General features: G+C 42.1%; 1 protein-coding gene across 1 annotated transcript in view; it reads left to right on the forward strand.

Moving 5' to 3' along the window:
- The window catches only part of ANO2 (anoctamin 2), a 203,637-nt gene that overhangs the window by 44,918 nt on the left and 137,253 nt on the right, over positions 1 to 21,466 (forward strand). The window contains exons 5-9 of the mRNA XM_075712517.1: positions 6,527 to 6,678; positions 7,926 to 7,980; positions 12,675 to 12,723; positions 16,308 to 16,363; positions 16,603 to 16,644. Of these exons, the coding sequence (XP_075568632.1) occupies positions 6,527 to 6,678; positions 7,926 to 7,980; positions 12,675 to 12,723; positions 16,308 to 16,363; positions 16,603 to 16,644 (354 nt within the window). The remainder of the gene's footprint in view (positions 1 to 6,526; positions 6,679 to 7,925; positions 7,981 to 12,674; positions 12,724 to 16,307; positions 16,364 to 16,602; positions 16,645 to 21,466) is intronic.

Consider the following 21,466-nt stretch of genomic DNA (forward strand, 5'->3'; position numbering starts at 1 on the left):
ACCAGGTTCTCTACCCGGGCAGCAATATCTTGCCACAATGCGGCAGCCCAGATTGGTTTGCCTCTGCGCTGCCAGTTGCTCTGCTTCCATTGCTGCAGCCACCCCCACAGGGCATTTGCCACCATCCATGAGTCAGTATAGAGATAAAGGACTGGCCACTTTTCTCTTTCAGCAATATCTAAAGCCAGCTGGATGGCTTTCACCTCTGCAAACTGACTCGACTCCCCTTCTCCTTCAGCAGTTTCTGCGACTTGTCGTATAGGACTCCATACAGCAGCTTTCCACCTCCGATGCTTTCCCACAAGACGACAGGACCCATCAGTGAACAGGGCATATTGCTTTTCATTTTCTGGCAATTTATTATACAGTGGGGCCTCTTCAGCACGTGTCACCTCCTCCTCTGGTGATATTCTAAGGTTTTTTCCTTCTGGCCAGTCCATGATCACTTCCAAGATTCCTGGGCGACTGGGGTTTCCTATTCGAGCCCGTTGTGTGATCAATGCAACCCACTTACTCCATGTAGCATCAGTTGCATGATGTGTAGAGGGGACCCTCCCTTTGAACATCCAGCCCAACACCGGCAGTCGGGGTGCCAGCAGGAGCTGTGCTTCAGTACCAACCACTTCTGAAGCAGCTCGAACCCCTTCATATGCTGCCAGTATCTCTTTCTCAGTTGGAGTATAGCGGGCTTCGGATCCTCTGTATCCCCGACTCCAAAACCCTAGGGGTCGACCTCGAGTCTCCCCTGGTGCTTTCTGCCAGAGGCTCCAGGTAGGGCCATTCTCCCCGGCTGCAGTGTAGAGCACATTTTTAATATCCTGCCCTGCCCGGACTGGCCCAAGGGCTACTGCATGAACTATCTCACGTTTAATTTGTTCAAAGGCTTGTTGTTGCTCAGGGCCCCATTTGAATTCGTTCTTCTTCCGGGTCACTTGATAGAGAGGGCTTACGATCTGGCTGTAATTTGGAATATGCATTCTCCAAAACCCCACAACGCCTAAGAAAGCTTGTGTTTCCTTTTTGCTAGTTGGTGGGGACATAGCTGTTATTTTGTTGATCACATCCATTGGGATCTGACGACGTCCATCTTGCCATTTTATTCCTAAAAACTGGATCTCCTGTGCAGGCCCCTTGACCTTACTCTGTTTTATGGCAAAACCAGCCTTCAGAAGGATTTGGACTGTTTTCTTTCCCTTCTCAAAAACTTCTTCTGCTGTGTTGCCCCACACAATGATGTCATCAATGTACTGCAGATGTTCTGGAGCTTCACCCTGTTCCAGTGCTGTCTGGATCAGTCCATGGCAAATGGTGGGGCTGTGCTTCCACCCCTGGGGCAGTCGGTTCCAGGTGTACTGAACACCCCTCCAGGTAAAAGCAAACTGGGGTCTGCACTCTGCTGCCAAAGGGATGGAGAAAAATGCATTAGCAATATCAATTGTGGCATACCACTTAGCTGCCTTTGACTCCAGTTCATATTGAAGTTCTAGCATGTCTGGCACGGCAGCACTCAGCGGCGGTGTAACTTCGTTCAGGCCACGATAGTCCACTGTTAGTCTCCACTCCCCATTAGACTTTCGCACTGGCCATATGGGACTGTTAAAGGGTGAGCGAGTCTTGCTGATCACTCCCTGGCTCTCCAGTTGACGAATCAGGTTATGGATGGGAATCAGGGAGTCTCGGTTGGTGCGATATTGCCGCCTGTGCACAGTTGTGGTAGCAATCGGCACCTGTTGTTCCTCAACCTTCAGCAACCCTACAATCGAAGGGTCCTCTGAGAGACCGGGCAAGGTGGACAACTGTTTAATTTCCTCTGTCTCCAAAGCAGCTATACCAAAAGCCCACCGGTACCCTTTTGGGTCCTTGAAATACCCTCTCCTGAGGTAGTCTATGCCAAGGATGCACGGAGCATCTGGGCCAGTCACAATGGGGTGCTTTTGCCACTCATTCCCAGTTAGGCTCACTTCAGCTTCCAGTACAGTTAGCTGTTGGGATCCCCCTGTCACTCCAGAAATACAAATGGGTTCTGCCCCTCTATAGTTTGATGGCATTAGCGTGCACTGTGCACCAGTGTCCACTAGAGCCTTATACTCCTGTGGGTCTGACGTTCCAGGCCATCGAATCCACACAGTCCAGTAAACCCGGTTGTCCCTTTCCTCCACCTGGCTGGAGGCAGGGCCCCTCTAACACTGGTCGCAGTATTCGCTGTTCACTTCCTGTAAATGTGAATCAAAAGTCCCCTGATCAAGGTCGGAAGTAAAATTAGCCCTCTTACTCTGTCTCGGGAACTGCTCACTGGAAACTGGAGCTGCAATTTTCCTGGGAGAACCGCCTTTTCTAATAGTTTTTCCTTGCAACTCACACACCCGTGCCTCTAAGGTTGAGGTGGGTTTTCCATCCCACTTTCTCATGTCCTCTCCATAATCACGCAGGTAAAACCACAGGGTGCCCCGTGGTGTGTATCCTCTATATCCTCTCTCTTGAGCATAGGGACGTTGACTCCTAATGGCTGAGACACTGGTCCGTGCAGGTGGGGAGTAGGACAGATCCTCTCTGAGTTGTTGGAACTCTTGGCACATTTTTTCAGACAGTTTTTCCACAGCCGAGACACAGGCCCGTAGGGAGGAAGAGAGCTTTTCTTCGTAGTCCCGGAGTTGTCTAGCCACTTCATCCACCGTTGATGCCTCGTCGTCTTTCCAGGCTAGTATTGCCAACGAGTTGGAATACGATGCTGGTGCGCTCCGTACCACCTTCCGCCACATGGATTGTGTGCATCTGACTTCATCTGGGTCTTTGGTTAACTGCTCATCATTCAGGTCACTGTAAATCACCTCCAGCACGCCTAATTCCCTCAGGTACTGGATACCTTTCTCTACGGTGGTCCATTTGCTTGGGCGGTATAAAACATCCTCCTTGAAGGGATACCTTTCCTTCACGCTTGACAGAAGTCGCCTCCAGAGGCTGAGCGGTTTTGCCCCTTTTCCAATTGCTTTGTCAATGCCCCCTTCCCTGGAAAGGGATCCCAGCTGCTTGGCTTCCTTACCCTCTAAATCCAGGCTACTGGCCCTGTTATCCCAGCATCGGAGCAGCCAGGTGATGATGTGCTCGCCTGGATGACGACCAAAATCTTTTCGCATATCTCGCAGCTCACTCAGGGATAGGGATCGGGTGGTCACCATCTCATTTATGGGTTCTTCCTCCTCTGGTTCTCGTGATGGCCCTGGTTCATCTTCATCCCTTACTAAACGAACTGATTTCCTCGTGTATTTTTTCTTCTGTATAGGGGCAACTGATACCAGCGCAGGTTGGTTCTCTGGTTTAGCCGCAGTGCCTACCATTGGGGTTGGAGTGGCTGCAGTACCTGTGGTGGGTGTTGGAGTAGCCGCAGTGCCTGTGGTGGGTGTTGGAGTAGCTGCAGTGCTTGTGGCTGTGGTTGGAGTAGCCACAGTGCTCATGGCTGTGGTTGGAGTAGCCACAGTGCCTGTTGTTTTGTCATCAGATCCAGAGACCCTCTCTTTCCCTTGAGGGTACTGAATAGTGTTGAACAGGGCTCTATAAGCATGGGCCAGTCCCCAGCATGTTGCAATGAGTTGTGTCTCTTTGGAGTTGCCAGGGTGAGAACATACTTCTTCCAAATACTTTACTAGTTCTTCAGGATTCTGCACTTGTTCAGGGGTGAAGTTCCAAAACACTGGAGGTCCCCACTGCCCTAGGTACTTGCGCATACGATCCCACACACCCTGCCACTCATAACTCTCCAGCCTTGGGGCAGATCTCTGGATGATATTCTTAAATTGCTTACTAACCTTTGTCAAAACCAAAACAATATTCCCAAGAAGTATCAATAGAAGTATCTTAACTGCCCAGGGATGTTCAAAATACTGAAAACTTTCTGTAATGAAGGAGGAAGCATTATAGAATAAGGTAATGAAGGTGCCATTCTGTAGTTCCTCCACAACAAACGTCTCCGAGGGAAAGGTATAATTGCTAACTCTCTCCATGAGGTGGTACCCGAAGTACAGTAATGACTTGTGTATAAAACCCAGATACAAAACCATGCTCAAGGTCAGGATTTTGATAAGGAACCTCCCAATCAAAACATCCTTAATCACTACAGAGCATAGCGCAATGCACAGACCAACACCAAGCTTTAACATGCACAGCCAAGAAAAGAACATGGTACAGATCAGATGAACTAATGTCATGACCGGCAACTGTTAACAGATTCCTTAATACACTCTAGTTAATCTGTTCTTATCTCAAACCCTTCGTGCCCCACGTTGGGCGCCAAAAAGGACTGTCGTGGTTTAGTCCCAGCCAGCAACTCAGTACCACGCAGCCGCTCGCTCACTCCCCCTACCCTGATGGGATGGGGGAGAGAATCGGAGGAGTAAGAGTGAGAAACACTCCTGGGTTGAGATAAGAACAGTTTAATAATTGAAATAAAGTAAAATAATAATAATAACAATATAATAATAATAGTAATAATAATATACAAAGCAAGTGATGCACAATGCAATTGCTCACCACCCGACGACCGATACCCAGACAGTTCCCGAGCAGCGGTCACTGCCCCCCGGCCAACCCCCCCCAGTTTATATACTGAGCATGACGTCATATGGTATGGAATAGCCCTTTGGTCAGTTTGGATCAACTATTCTGGCTGTGCCCCCTCCCAGTTTCTTGTGCGCCTGGCAGAGCATGGGAAGCTGAAAAAGTCCTTGACTAGCATAAGCAGTACTCAGCAACAACTAAAAACATCAGCATGTTATCAACATTCTTCTCCTACTAAATCCAAAACACAGCACTATGCCCGCTGCTAGGAAGAAAATTAACTCTATCCCAGCCGAAACCAGGACACCCTTTCAATCATCTACCAAAGGTTTTGGGAGTCTGGGGAGGTCCCCGCTGACTGGAAGCTAGCCAGCATTATTACAATTTACAGGAAGGGTGAGAGGGAGGACCCAGGAAACTACAGACTTGCTGGTCAGTACCTGGAAAAATTATGGAGAAGATCACACTGGGTGCTATTGAAAGGCATTTAAAGGACAATGCAATCATCAGGCATAGTCAACATGGTTTCATGAAGGGAAAGACCTGTCTAACTAATTTTATGTCCTTCTGTGATAAGGTTACCTGCCTAGTGGATGATGTGAAGGTGGTGGATGTAATTTTTTCTGGATTTTAGTAAAGCTTTTGATAGCATCCCTCACAGTATCCTTCTGGACAAGTTGTCCAACTGTGAGATGAGCAGGTACATGGTGTGGCTGGAAGAACTGGTTGAACGGCAAGCCTCAAAGTGTTGTAGTAAATGGGGTTACATCTGGCTGGTGAGCAGTCACCAGCAGTGTTCCTCAGGGCTCAATTCTACGGGCAGTTCTGTTAAAAATATTTATCAATGATCTAGATGCAAGAGCTGAATTCACCATTAGCAAGTTTTCTGATGATACCAAACTGGGAGGTGCTGTTGACTCTTTTGAGGGACAAGAGGCCATGCAGAGGGATCTAGGTAGTTTGGAGCATTGGGCAATGATTAATGGGATGAAATTTAAGAACAACAATGTTCCATTCTGTACCTGGGATGGAGTAATGCTGGGCACAAGTATAAATGGGGAGAGGAGTGGCTGGAGAGCAGCCCTGCAGAAAGGGATCTGGGGGTGCTGGTTGACAGCAGGCTCAACATGAGTCAGCAGTGTGCCCTGGCAGCCAAGAGGGCAAACCATGTCCTGGGGTGCATCAAACACAGTATAGCCAGCTGGTCAAAAGAGGCGATTATCCCACTGTATTTAGCATCAGTGCGGCCTCACCTTGAGTACTGTGTGCAGTTCTGGACCCCACCATTTTAAAACAATGTTCAGGTACTTGAATGCATCCAGAGGACGGCAACAAAGCTGGTGAAATTGCTGGAAGGAGTGGCCTATGAGGAGGACATAAACTCATGTTTGATAAGGTTGTCTGTGTTTCAGGAAAAAATACCTTCATATCTCTGTGAAGCTCCCTAGCATTTCACATCAACCTGAATCAGCAAAAAACTAGGTCCTTGCACTTAAAACTGCCACTGAGCCATGAGCCTGGCATCTTTCCTTCTAATGGCAGGTGTACATGTGCTGTCAGACCATACTAGCAATTATTACCCAGGAATAATTTATTCTGCCAGGGCAGTATAATTGGCAGCAGGTAAAGGCCCTCCCTGCTTTGTCTGCTCCCTCTATTCCCAGTTACAAAGTCACAATAATTACTCTGCCTTTCTGTCATGTCCCTGCAGCTCCTAGTTTATTTAGAAAGGATGTTTCTTGTATTAACAATTCTGCACTGAGTTTTCTTCTGAAAGTAGCTTGTGAAGGACAAAACTTCTTTTTGGAACTGAAACCCCTATGAATTCAGGTGCTTGCTGTTATGTGGGAATATATCTTCAGAGAAGATACTTATTTTAATTATACATGTGTATAGCAAATTTTATCTTTTGTTTTTTTCATTTTAGTGAATTTTTGGAGGTGACATGCTAATGTACAATATTTTATTTACTCAGATGTATGAAATCATAGAAGAAGGGGGAATACTCAAAACATTAAATGAAATATGGTGCAAATTGACTGAACCTCTGCAACCCCAGGTGCCACAACAAAAAAATACGAACATGAAAAGCCTGTCTTACCCATTTTCCAGAGAGAAAATATATTTGTGAGTACTTTAAATTGTGATGAGCAATGAAGAAAGCTGTAACATTATTTTAGCATTGTCATTATTCCTGCCAGTATTTCAATAAAAATTCAGAAATTCATTGAGTATTTCTGGAAATCCTGAGGAAATATCCAAGTTGTCAGATTATTCCTGGATAATATTTCCAAGTGATAAAAGCATAGGTCTGCATAAAACTAAATTTATCAAAGACCAAGTAAATAGATTTAAAGTAAATGAACATGCATTGGCACTGAGTTCAGTTTCAGTGGATTAACAGAAATCTAAGTTGCAGAGACTTTCTGCCAGTGTTCTACTTCATTCTTCTGGATAGGGCACTGGAAGCAGTGCAACAAATAAAATATCTATGTTTTAACTTGAATGGTAAAAATCCTAGCACCAAATTCCTGATTATTTGGTTAAGGATATTACTGCCTGTTTTGAAAAAAGAAAGAGCTAGTAGAAATCCAATAATATTTTTCCTCTTGATAGATTTATTATAGTAATTAAAGCTTGGCTAATATGCGGATAAGGAATTCTTGACACCTGCCCTTTCACTCAGAATAATACTTCTGGGCCCAGTTTGACATTAAACACTCCTTTTTTCCTCATGGGTGTCTCTTTGTATTTATGTCTGATAAATAAAATTCAGTAATAAATATAATGACCCACCATATCATTTATTGTCCTCTCTGACAATTTTCATTAATACTGAATACAAGTCAAATTGGTTGAGAGGAATAAACTGGGAAGGCTAATTTCACATATGATGATTTTAAGGTTTAAGGGAATATATAATTCCAGTGGAATGGTTATTTGAAAGCAAGTGAAATGTTGACTGATTAGTTGCCTGGAAAAGAGTAATGAACATCTGCATGTTGAAACCTGATAACATAACCTTAGAATGTTACAGTGTTGAGGGTATGTTATAAGGAAAAGAGTAAAAGGTCATCTTGTGTAAACAACAGACAAGCTCTCCTTAAATGAAAGGCATTTTTAATATTAATAGTTAATATTTTTCATTTTTTTGCCCACCATCATTGCAATCCAGGTAGAACTCTGAATGACTAGGTCTTAAATAACACAGTCTATTATGCCGTACTATTTAATCTACATTTCCTTTAAACATCTGTTTTTCTTACTTGCTGTGGTTTCTAAATGAATTCTAAATCAGAATCTTATATATTATCTTACTCACTACCATGTCTGAAAACATAACTGATTTTTTTTTTTTTGTCTCAACATTTTAGGTATAACATTAAAGACAAAGACACCTTTTTTGACAATGCTACCCGCAGCCGAATAGTAAGTAAAAAAAAGTAACATATCATTGACTTCTTGTGCTAAATGGGATTTGCTTTAATAGTGAGTGTTAGTGACTACTTTGCTAACTTCATCAGTTTATGCATTTCTCTGTTCCTGCAAAACACTAAGCAGTCGTAAGTATGTAAGGAATACACTTCTGGAGCTGCCCAGTGGTCCAGGAGTAGGAGGTGCCATGCAGGGAAACACTGCTACTGACACCTCTCCATTGTTCAAAGTTGTTGCTTCCTAATCTTTAAGCAGATTTTATTCCATAAAAGAACCTCCTCTACAATCCTATAGTAACTTCCTAGCTCCAGCAGTCTTTGGTGAGAAACCTTGTACAATGTTCCTGAGATCCTGCTAGGTCTCCAGCAGGTTGGTGAGGCAAGATTTCTCTTTACGTATGCAATGCCAACTCCTCCCTAACATGCTATGTTTGTCCATACACACTTCGGTTGCAGTAAGATATACTTACTGATCACTTTATCTGCATCTTGATGTTATAACTCCAAATGTGAAAGCTAATTTTTTTTTTTACAAAGTCCGGATTTGTTGTGATTTTCTTTAGTGGAAAAGTCCCATTCTATCTGAAATCCTTATACTTAGAATCATAGAATCATAGAATAGTTTAGGTTGGAAAAGACCTTTAAGATCATCCAGTCCAACCATTAACCTAACATTACCAAGTCCATCACTAAACCAATTAAGGGTAGAGTAGCAATTTTACATTTCCTGGCTTGGTGGCTGGATTATTTATAATGAAAGTAAAAACTAGGAATCATTAAGATTGGAAAGGACTTCTGAGATCATTATTCCAATCATCAACCCAACACCACCACCACATTGCCTACTAAACCATGTCCCAAAGTGCCATGTCTAACCATTTTTTGAACACTTCCAGAGATGGTGACTCCACCACCTCTCTGGCCAGTGTGTTCCAATGCTTGAATACCCTTTCCATGAAGAAATTTTTCCTAATATCCAATCTAAACCTCCCCTGGTGCAGACTGAGGCCATTTCCTGTTGTCCTATTGCTAACTACTTGGGAGAAGAGACCAACACCCACCTCACTACAACCTCCTTTCAGGTAGCTGTAGAGAGCAATAAGGTCTCCCCTCAGCCTCCTCTTCTCCACACTAAACAACCCCAGTTCCCTCAGCTACTCCTCATAAGGCCTGTGCTCCAGACCCTTCACCAGCTTTGTTGCCCTTCTCTGGACACGCTCCAGCACCTCAGTGTCCTTCTTGTATTGAGGGGCCCAAAACTGGACACAGTATTCCAGGTGAGGCCTCACCAGTGCTGAGTACAGGGGGACAACCACCTCCCTGCTCCTGCTGGCCACACTATTCCTGATACAAGCCAGGATGCTGTTGGCTTTCTTGGCCACCTGGGCACACTGCTGGCTCATGTTCATCCGGCTGTCAACCAACACCCCCAGGTCCTTTTCAGCCAGGCAGCTTTCCAGCCACTCTTCCCCAAGCCTGTAGTGTTGCATGGAGTTGTTGTGACCGAAGTACAGGACCCGGCACTTGGTCTTGTTAAACCTCATACAGCTGGCCTCGGCCCATCGGTCCAGCCTGTCCAGGTCCCTCTGCAGGGCCATCCTACCCTCCAGCAGATCAACCCTCCCACCCAGTTTGGCATCATCTGCAAACTTACCGAGGGTGCACTCAATCCCCTCATCCAGATCATTGATAAAGATATTAAACAAGGCTGGCCCCAAAACAGAGCCCTGGGGAACACCGCTCGTGACCGGCCGCCAACTGGACTTAACTCTATTCACCACTACTCTCTGGGCTCAGCCACCCAGCCAGTTTTTCACCCAGCAAAGGGTATGCCCATCCAAGCCATGAGCTGCCAGCTTCCTAGGCAGAATGCTATGGGAGACAGGGCCAAAGGCTTTGCTGAAGTTCGGGTAGATGACATCCACAGCCTGTCCTTCATCCACCAGGCAGGTCACCAGGTCATCGAAGGAGATCAGGTTGGTCAAGCAGGACCTGCCTTTCGTGAACCCATGCTGGCTGGGCCTGATCCCCTGGTTGACCTGCACATGCCTGTTGAGCGCACTCAAGATGAAATGCTCCATAATGTTTCCCGACACCGAGGTCAGGCTGACAGGCCTGTGGCTCACCGGGTCCTCCTTCTGGCCCTTCTTGTAGATGGGCATCACACTGGCAAGCCGCCAGTCATCAGGGACCTCCACTGTTAACCAGCACTGCTGATAGATGATGGAAAGTGGCTTGGTGAGCTCCTCTGCCAGCTCCCTCAGTACTCTCGGGTGGATCCCATCTGGCCCCATAGACTTGTGAGTGTCCAGGTGGCATAGCAGGTCATTAACTGCTTCCTCCTGGACTATGTGGGCTCCATTCTGCTCACCATCCCTGTCGTCCAGCTCAGGGGGCTGAAAACCCTGGGAATAACTGGTCTGTCTATTAAAGACAGAGGCAAAGAAGGCATTAATACCTCAGCCTTTTCCTCATCCTTGGTGACAATGTTCCCCCCCACCATATCCAGCAAAGGATGGAGATTCTCCTTGGCTCTCCTTTTATTGTTGATGTAGTTGTAAAACCATTTTTTATTATCTTTTACAACAGTGGCCAGATTGAGTTCTAGCTGGGCTTTTGCTTTTCTAATTTCCTCCCTGCAGGACCTAACAAGATCCCCGTACTCCTCCTGAGTTGCCTGCCCCTTCTTCCAAAGGTGGTAGACTCTCCTTTTTTCCCTGAGTCCCCGCAAAAGCTCCCTGTTCAGCCAGGCTGGTTGTCTGCCTCACTGGTTGGCACATGGGGACAGCCCACTCCTGCGCCCTTAAGACTTCCTTCTTGAAGAAGACCCAGCCTTCCTGGACCCCTTTGCCCTTCAGGACTGCCTCCCAAGGGACTTTCCCAACTAGCGTCCTGAACAGGCCAAAGTTTGCCCTCTGGAAGTCCATGGTAGTGGTTTTGCTGGCCCTCCTCCTTATGTCACCAAGAATCAAAAACTCTATCATATCATGGCTGCCAAGCCCAAGAGGTCCTCCCACCATGACATCTCCCACGAGTCCTTCTCTGTTTGTAAACAGCAGGTCAAGCGAGGCACCTCCCCTGGTAGGCTCATTTACCAGCTGTGTCAGGAAGTTATCTTCCACACACTCTAGGAATTTCCTAGACTGTTGCCTCTCTGCTGTGTTGTATTTCCAGCAGATGTCTGACAAGTTGAAGTCCCCCACAAGAACAAGGGCTAGCGATTGCGAGACTTCTGCCAGCCACTTGTAGAAAGCTTCATCTATCTCTACATCCTGGTTGGGTGGTCTATAGCAGAATCCCAACAGGACGCCTGCCTTGCTGGCCTTCCCCCTCATCCTTACCCATAAGCACTCAACTTTATCATCACCACTGTTGAGCTCTATACAGTCAAAACACTCCCTAAAATACAGAGCCACCCCACTGCCTCTCCTTTCCTGCCTATCCCTTCTGAAGAGCTTACAGCCATCCAGTGCTACATTCCAGTCATGAGAGTCGTCCCACCACATTTCTGTGATGGCGACTATGTCACAGCTATCCTGCTGCACAAGGGCTTCCAGCTCCTCCTGTTTGTTGCCCATGCTACGTGCATTGGTGTAGAGGCACTTGAGATGGGCTATCGATTTCACACCCAACATTGCCATACTGCCCCTGGGCTCCTCTCTAGCGAGCCTGGTTATATCCCCTTCCCCCTTCGAACCTACTTTAAAGCCCTCTCAATGAGTCCTGCCAACTCATGAGCGAGGATCCTTTTCCCCTTTGGAGACAGCTGATCTCCATCAGCTGCCAGCAGGCCTGGTGCCGTGTAAACCTCCCCATGATTGAAAAAACCAAAATTCCACTGGTGGCACCAGCCTCTGAGCCACTTGTTAACCAGGTGAGTTTTCCCATTCTTTTCAGCATTCTTCCCTACCACTGACGGGATAGAGGAAAACACTGCCTGCGCTCCCGATCCTGCAACCAATCAGGGCCTCAGTGCCCTGAAGTCCCTTTTGATCACTTTTGGACTTCTCTCTGCAACCTCATCACTGCCAACCTGTACAACCAGCAGTGGATAGTAATCGGAGGGCCGTACGAGATCAGGGAGTTTCTTAGTAATGTCTCTAACCCAGGCCCCAGGGAGGCAGCAGACTTCCCTGTGGGATGGGTCCGGACGGCAGATTGGGCCCTCAGTTCCCCGCAGGAGGGAATCACCCACCACAATTACCCTCCTTTTTTTCTTAACAGGGGCAGTCGTAATCCGTGGGGTTGACTGACTGGCCCTCGGCAACCCCCTGGCTGGACCTTCACCTTCACCTCCCTCCCCACTTGCCTGACCCTCAACTCCCAGAGCCCCATATCTGTTGTGTAAGGGCAGCTGGGAAGGTGAGGGAGGCCGGGAGGGGATTCGCCTGTCTCCCCTGGAAGGGACCTGTTTCCATTCGCCCCCTTCATACAGTTTTATAATGATGTGACACAGCAGGACTTAGCCCACAAATGTTAGGACAGATAATACACTAGTAAGAGTTGCAATAGCATTGTTAAGTGTTAACTAGTGGCCTCAAGTCATGCATTTACATATGAGGGAAACATGTATGTGCAAATGAACTCTACTGAAGCCGGTTATTTTAAAGTTTTGTTTTATTGCTAGCTCCATGATGAAAAGAATGTTAAAAGGTGATTTGTGTGTTATATCACTGTTCTTTTCCACAGGTACGTGAAATTTTGAAGCGCACATCTACTAAGGCCAGAAACAGCATGGGTAAGAAGGAGGGAACATAATTATATATGTTGCTTTAAAAGGAATTGTTTAGGTATCTCGTAGAATATTTATTTTTCTAGCAGAACACAAAAGTATGCTGGCACATTTCCACAAAAAATAGAGTTTGAAACAAATGCTTTTTCTGAGGAATAAAATCAGACTTTCTGGTCCATGGTTTGGATAGGATATGGTAATGGGAGCTTGCTTTTCATTTCTACAGGTGCAGGATCTGGCACATAACTTGCATTTCACGAGTTGCTATAAAATTGGATTTGATTATTATATGATCTGCTTTTGAAAATTCAGATGTCAACTACAATATATTGTATTATTTCTTCTAGGACCAGATTTTTCTTGTCATTTCAATAGAATAATACATCTTTCCAGGTTATTTTTATGACTACATCTTTAAAAATTATGTCCATGAACTGCATAGTGAAATATATGGCTTAACTATGACTATTTTGAAGATATTGTGTGATACTTTTGGGGTAACCCTGAAATATCTGGAGCTTTTGTTTTCTTGAGGTTCAGAACATGTACAAGTGTACTTATTTTCTCTTCTCTTTTCTTTCATCCATTGTGATATCATGACACATATCTCCCTGGTGGTGAAGAAGTGATAGTACTTGTCTGGCATGTTTTCTGAAAGTCCTTCTGTAAGCTTGACCATTTATGTGCAGATTACAATGTCCTGGGGTAATGTACTTGTAAAGAATAAATATGCTGTAGCAACAGATTCCTGCACAGTCTTGGTGTGACTTTGTGTGGTGAAGCTGCAGTAACAGATTTCTTTGGTACAGCAGCTGGAGTGGAAAACAGATTAAATTAGGCCTCCCTGAAATAGAGATTTTTTTTTTTCAAATTATATGAAAAAACCCCAAACCAAACTACTTTCTCTTTTTCAACCAAAAATACTTGTCTTTGCCCAGAACAAACATTTAAATTTATTATTATTACACTGTTTCTCTTAAAAAAATGAAAAGATGGTTGAGAAAATGTCAGGCATTCTTCATTTCTAAACCATTGTTCAGTTGGTATCTGTTTTGTTCACTGTTCGCTCTGTGGTGTTCTATGTTTTGATCTGCTCAAAGGCTCTGGTGGGGCAGTAGATAGGAATGATACCTTATTTTGCCGGATTGCTCCAGCAATCCAGGAATCCAGCAATCCAGGCATCCAGGAAACCCTCCTGGTGACTGGGGAGACAATGCTTTTCCTGGGAGCTGTGGAGCCTGTGCAAGTAGATGTCTCTAGATTGCAGGATTTTGGAGACAAGGCAGTGTAAGATATATAAAACAAGAAGCCTGAAGTCCAGCAGGGACATTAAGCCTGTTGACATAAAAGCCACCCCACAGATCTGACACTTTCCCAAGGGACCCAGAGAGACTGTGTAGAACCTGTTGAAACTCTTAAGACTTTGTAAGTTGCTGGGCTGAGAGAAAGCTTGAAAGAAGCGACCCATCCTACAAGGACAGAGTAGGAAGGGAAAAAGCACTTTACCAATGGGGTTTTTTGCCTCTTTCTTAAAGTTTTCTCTATTTTAATAGCTTATTCTGGTTTATAGTGTAATAAAAGCCATCATTAGAGATGAAATCACTAGTAGTGATTTTTCAGACTTTTTTACTCTAAGGTGAAAATACACGCTGATCCACTTCAAGCTCAGGCCAGCTCAAGATACCATTTGACATGAAGCAAATATTTTAACCCTCCTGTCCTTCCCATCTTTCTGGCCCATAGCCAAAACAAGATTATGCATCATGTTTGACCTAAATTCACTAATTGTTTTGGTCTTCTGAGATCCTCCCCGCAAAGTCCTGCGCTTCATATGTTGCTAACGTTTTCCCTTCTTAGGGGTCTTAAGACCACTCATCGTGGGTGGTTTAAAAGATTTCTTCAAGCAACCTTGTTTTATTCTGGGTTTTTTGTTTTTTTTTTTAAGATTCCATTGCTTATTTTGCACAAGAGGTAGGACAGTAGTGTTGGAAGTACTTATAGCAGTCTCTGGTTTTCATAAACATATGCTTCATAATACAATAGGAGGAAAATAACATTTCAAACATTATTTGCTTCTTGATTTTTACATCTGTGTAAGGCTGAATCTGATTCCACTTCTATGACTTTACACAAGGAAGGCATATTTTCATCTAGCATAACTCTGAAGCATTGTAAACTTTCCAAACATGGAATGCTTTCAGTAGAGGACTTGGCATGATCCAAGTAAGAAGATTTCCCAATTCTATTCATGCTTGTAGGGGTAAGAGTATTTTTCTTTGTACCAAGGAAGAAATTTATTGGTGATGTCTATCTAGCATCTCTGACCAGAGGGTTTTTCCCAAACATTTTGGACTGGTACTTGTGTAATTTGACTATGGAATTTTTTTCATCCCTAAAGACAAGCTAGCTGGTTACTTTTTACTGGACATTGAAAGCAAAGAGATGTGGAATAAACTACTAATCTTAACTTTAATTATCATCTTATGGAACAATGCACATGCAGAGACTGAAGACAGAATGTCTGTGAGTCATAGGTCTTGAGAGCCAGTAGCTGTCTTGTGTATGTCTATAGGTGCTGTAGTCATTAGCTGGGGATTCAGTTGCTAAAGCCCTTGTAGCATGCGGTCACTGTGGTAGTACCATGTCCCTGTATCTTCCTCTACCTTTCACTAGACTTTCTGTTTGCAATCTTTAGGAGTCAGTAGTTTTTTTCCTTGTGCATCCAGCTTTCCAGCATAACCATGGATTTAGTGAGCACAAACTGGTCTAACCCCTGCAAACAAAGGAGCGTTGTTTCAAACTCAGAAGGATGGCCTTATGTATTGATATGAGGAAGGGTAGAAAACCCAGCACTGGGTTCAGTGAAAATGAGACGTGATATAATATTAGTCAACAGAGTGTAAGGGTTTCTTTAATCTCAAACTTCTGTGAAAGTGTTTTTTTTAATTGTTTGTGTGTGTCAGTGGGGATCCATGGTTCTGATCATTGTCAAGCTTCAAGAAGGACTTCCCAGATGCTTTCCTCCTCAGTCAAATGCCTCTTTGCTATCAGGATGAGAAAGTGGTCAAAACAGTCTTTGTACCATACTAATTCATTCAAGAAAAAGCACTACATGAACCTTTCTGTGAAAACATGTTTTCCATAGCCAAGTACTTCCCTGGAGGTGTTCAAAAACTGGATAGACATGGCACTTTGGGACATGGTTTAGTAGGCAATGTGGTGGTGGTGTTGGGTTGATGGTTGGACTGATGATCTCAGAGGTCCTTTCCAACCTCAATGATTCCTAGCTTTTACCTTCTTTAAAAAATAATCCAGCCACCAAGCCAGGAAATGTGAAATTATTACTCTACCCTTAATTGGTTTAGTGGTGGACTTGATAGTGTCAGGTTAATGGTTGGGCTGAATGATCTTAAAGGTCTTTTCCAACCTAAATGATTCTATGATTCCATGATATACTCACTTTGGCATGATTTTGAATATTTTCAGTAATACAGCTCAGTTCCCTTGTAATGTCATGAAATGAAATCTGTAATAATCTTTTCTGTTTAACTGTGCCTAGCTGTTGACCATCTTAATTTTTTTTCTTTCAGGTATTGGCACGTTAATAGCAAACAATGTTTATGATGCAGCATACCCACTTCATGATGTACGTATATACTATTAAAAATACAGTTCTCTGATGGTGTCACTCAATAGTGCATATGTTTATTGCCTGTGACAATGAAAATATATTCTAAGCGTGTGATTCTAGTATGAAAACTCTTACATAAGTACATTTCAAGTCATGTGCTAAAAGTAAAATCAACAATGTAGGAACAGCTGAGCAAAGTTTTATTGAATTTTATCTGTTTTTACATCAGTTATTAAACTATTTTCTTTCTCTAGGGTGAATATGAAGGCCAAAATGATGACATGAATGAAAGGAAGGTAAAATACATTGCAAAATTAATTTCATATTAGATTTCACATGATAAATGTGAATTAGTGTCCTAAATGCTATCATAAAGCACTAGCCAGTGTTCAATCAACTAAATATTTTTACAAATGCATATGCTTTTTGCATTACTTATTTTCCTCTATTTCTGCATATAAATCTTTTTTCACAAAGTTTTCTTATGAAGTATTTCAGTGAATTTAATTTGATATTTACATCTTGAAATGCTGTAGTTTACCTTCTGCATGCATAGACAAGATTTTTCAACCTGTCAGGAAGCAAAAGTTGTTAAATAACTTAGATGATTATTTTCTTTCCATAACCAGATGGTGCTATAGAACAATGTTTACTAGAATAAAACATAGTTGTATTTTTCATTTGATTGTGCATTCAATTAAATTACATGCAATTTCTAAAAATCTGCTTCCAATTATTTTGTAAATAAAGAGTTTCTAGCTCTCAAATGACTTCTGAAAATATATCACCCACCAACTGTCTACACAAGAGAAATGTATGCATAATCAAAGACTATGTGAATTCAGACTGGTTTTAATACATACGCTTACTATTAGAAATGAGCAAAAACATTTAATTACTGTAATCCATTAAGATCCATTCCATATTGTTCTCTAACATTTGCTTTTCTTTTTCCCCTGATATACAAACAATAGGACAGGAAATGAAGAGGGAAAATTGTGGGGAGAGAAAGGGGGGGAGGGAAGAATGAAGAAAAAGAGAATGTTTGGATGCCCAAAATATTTGCTATACTAGAGATTAAATTGCATATATTCTTGGTAACTTGTAAATCATTTCATAAATGTTTTTAACTCTGTGGTATTACATGTTGGTATATGCCATCTGTTGCTTGAAGAAGAGGTAAGAAAATTACATTAATTTGGCAAAACACAGTGTCGTTCTCAAGAGTATAATTGCCAGAAATTATGATTATTTGAGCATTTGAAATGAATACTGAGTTCATAGGTCATAGAAATAAATCTGATTCCTCCAATGCTGGGCTAGTAAAAGTTTGAAAACATAATCTTTGTAGTTTTTGGTAAATAGTGTTAACATTCAGCCAATAGATGTCTTCATGTGCCGTATACAATTTATTTTAGTATATGAACCTTGGTAAGAAAAAGAGACAAAGTTGGAAAACAAACTATAAAGTAACTTGCATATTTGTGTCTGTTGTTTTGAACTTTTTGTTCATGAAGAAATTGTCTAGTCTGCACTTGCAGAATTTTCTCTGAGTAAGTGATAATAGTAATACAGTAAGGAAAAATTTCTTTACAGAAAGGGTGGTCAAGAATTGGAACAGGCTGCCCAGAGAGGTGGTGGAGTCACCATCCCTGGAAGTGTTCAAAAAACGGGTAGATGTGGGACATGGTTTAGTCTAGTCTACCCTTGATTGGTTTAGAGTAGACTTGGTAGTGTAGGTTAATGGTTGGACTGGATGATCTTAAAGGTCTTTTCCAACCTAAACGATTCTATGATTCTATGATTCTGAAAGTCACCTACATAGTTTAATGACTTATAAGGTTAGCAAATTTTTTAGAGAAGAAAGGTGAATGAACATTTGTCAATGGGGGAAGATTGGGTACTGTGGAAAAGGGGGGAAGAGGGCCTAAAAGGACTAGTTCTGGAAAAATATTCACCCTACCAGTTGTATTTTGTGCTGCCGCCTTTTTATTCTGCCTATTAGGCTCAGCTATGAAGTGTTAAGTATTAAAAACATAAAAGGTTCTTTCCAGAAATACTTCATTGATTATTCACATATGTCTCTGCTGCCTAGCCATTGAATCTGCTGTAGTATTTCTATACATAACATCATCTGTTTTCTATCTGAATCTAATAGTCTCAGTGTTTAATTTCCTGAAAAGCCCCTATCAGGTTTGAAGGAAAGGGGGGCATTTTTCAGTTTTATTTTTCTCTGCCCCTTTTTATTTTGTCCATTTTAACTTATCTGTATCTTCCATTTCAGTTGCCTGTTGTATAAGCCCAAAGAATGATGAACTGAGCCTGTCTGGGGTACTTACGCCAATAAGGCAGCACAAGTAATTAAGGTTTATGTACCAGTTCGTAATATAAAAGGTTAATCCTTATTAACCCTCTTCATGATTTCCTTGGAGAAAATGCACTGTGAAACGATACTATTGTCACATCCTATGAGAATTAGAAAACTGCAGTCAATGAAACCCACTCTTTTCTTAAGACTGTTCATCCAAGTAAAAGAATTTCCCTGTTCTAGTGTGATTTCTGGTCTAGAAAAAAATCTTTTTAAGAAAGGTATTGCACGGCAGCATGGTAATATCTTACCATGAGTATAAACACTGACTTGGCCTTTTTTAAGCTTCTAGCCCACTGGAAACTTGTAACCCTTCATTGCTAGCAATATGTTTGACATTGAGAAATAGATAAGGGCTTTGTTATCTATCTGGGAAATACACTGTTGTCATATACTACAACAACATCCCTAAAATATTAGAAGCAGATTAGAAAGTATTATTATAAACTTACAGAATGTGCCGCTTTAAAGTGAAGCTGATAAAATACAATAAATTATATTATGAAACTCTTCCTAGAATTCCTTTCAATTTAATAAATATCATGAAAGGAAGCACATTCCAGCTTCCATATTAAGCTTAATCTTGTAAAATTGCAGTGTTGAGGCTGAGGTTTAGTATGGGCAACACAGGTGAATGGAAAATATTCATGCCATAAACTCACCTTCAGTGCTTTGGAATCAGAATAACCAGTGTGATTCTGTAGTCTGACATAATGCCATAGCAACCTGTTCCTGAACTGACTGCAATTTTAGAAAGACCTTTCTTTTTGCTCTTCAAATTCCATTCTGTAGCTATGTTCAAAACAGCTTTTAAGTAGTTCTAATAATTTAATAGCTTTAACTTTCTTGGTTTGTGTATTTCAGTGAATGCATTTATTAGTATGATTATTTATGGAAATAAACAAAATCATAGGTAATGCTGTGGGGCAATGGTAATGGGTGATTTTGAATAGATAACCGCAAGTATTCATATGAAAATATCAATATGGCAGCCAGGGCAATCCTCTTCCACTTCTGTTGGAGCCAAAGAAAATCAAACCTAGTCTCATCATTTCTTTCCACAAGTGCAAAGCATTTTGCAAGATTGTGCTCTGTAAGAACAATATTCTAACAGCTGAGATTCCACACTCCTTGAATCTCATTGCTGAATTCCCAATTATTTCAGCAGTGTAGAGTTTACTCCCTGATCTATGAACAGAAAATACTTTATGCTGTATCTTTAATGAATATGCAGTGGCATAGCTCTGTTCACTTAAATGGTTGCAAGCCAGTTTCCGTATTTTGAAGATTAATACTTCATTGGGCACATGTTTGCAGGATCCAGGTCTTAATTGCTCTCTTGATATTTATTTAGTCCTTTCACAAAGCATCTGGAGGAGCAGAGGCATTATAAACAGTAGAAAAATGTGATTGGAAAACCTCAAAATGCATCAAGATAACTCTGCAGTTACAGTATCTGAAACTTCTCCACACTAATTTTAATTGTGCTGTTAACTTCATAAGATGGTGTAGTGTGCTGCTAGCTGTCAAAATGGGCCATCTGACAGATGCAACTACTGATAATTGCAAAAATGATATGTACTTTGTTATTAACAGCCTAGAATCATTTAGGTTGGAAAAGACCTTTAAGATCATCCAGTCCAATCCTCTCTAGCTCTTGCATACTTACATAACTCCATTGCGCAATAATCTATTTACTGGAAAAAAGCGCCATGCTTAATGAGCATCTATTTTGCAGATAGAACTAAACAGTTTGCAATCTAGTCTGCAACTAAGCTGATGAGTTCCACATATTATACATGTTGAAAAAATCTATATCTTACTGTTTTAAAATTACTGATTTTGACTGTCTTTGGAGTTCTTTTTTTTTTCTGTTAAAGAAAAAAACCCTAAACAAATATTGAATTTAACTTCTCTGCAGAATATCCTCTCTATGTACCTGGTTGTGTATTTGTGTGCATGCGTTTCTTGGTTTGTGTCTTCCTCCCCAGCAGCTTTAAAACTTATTGCCCAGTCCCAGCCAAAGTTTACAGAAGAATAGAAGTCTCCAAGGTATTAACTCAGCAATTATATCGCTTCACATTAACTACAATTTCCATGAGACAGGTGAGGGACTGTCAGTTAGTGCTCACAGCAAGGGAGGAACGGAAGTATGAGGTCATCTCGTGGAGCCAGCAGATATTCCACACAGAAGCTCATTCTCAAAACACAGTTTCGTCACTACTCCAATTTTACTAGGAATAGCCTGGTGTCTTATTTTAAAGGAGCTGACCGCACCTTTCATATGCTACTCTTTTTCTGGATCCTCTCCACTTCTTTTTTGAAAATAGGGATAAAAGGCTTGACGCCTGTCTTTTTGGGTGATACAGATTTATAATCTATAAATAGTGATGTGGTTAATTTAGTTTAATTTATGATCATATTCTGGTTATTTGTTTATTATGTTTTGATGCACACTGTACTTCAAGAAATAGTTTTCAATGAGCATGTTGTCTTAGACTGTCTACAGTCTTGTCACAGCATAAAACTATGAAAGGAATACAAACAATCCAGGTGGGTCCACAGAAAATTTTACTCTTTTGCACAGGACTGCCCTGGTTTTTATTTTCCTCTGAAGATAAAATATGGTGAACAGTCATCTAACTTTGTTAGATCCTGCTGATATTTCCTCTGAGCTTCCTTTAGTCTTCATATAATTCTGGAAAGCTTCATTTTTAAATATCCTTTCTGGATTATTAATAAATGTATAC

This window comes from Pelecanus crispus, chromosome 1 (genome assembly GCF_030463565.1).
Source record: "Pelecanus crispus isolate bPelCri1 chromosome 1, bPelCri1.pri, whole genome shotgun sequence".
Classification (NCBI taxonomy): domain Eukaryota; kingdom Metazoa; phylum Chordata; class Aves; order Pelecaniformes; family Pelecanidae; genus Pelecanus; species Pelecanus crispus.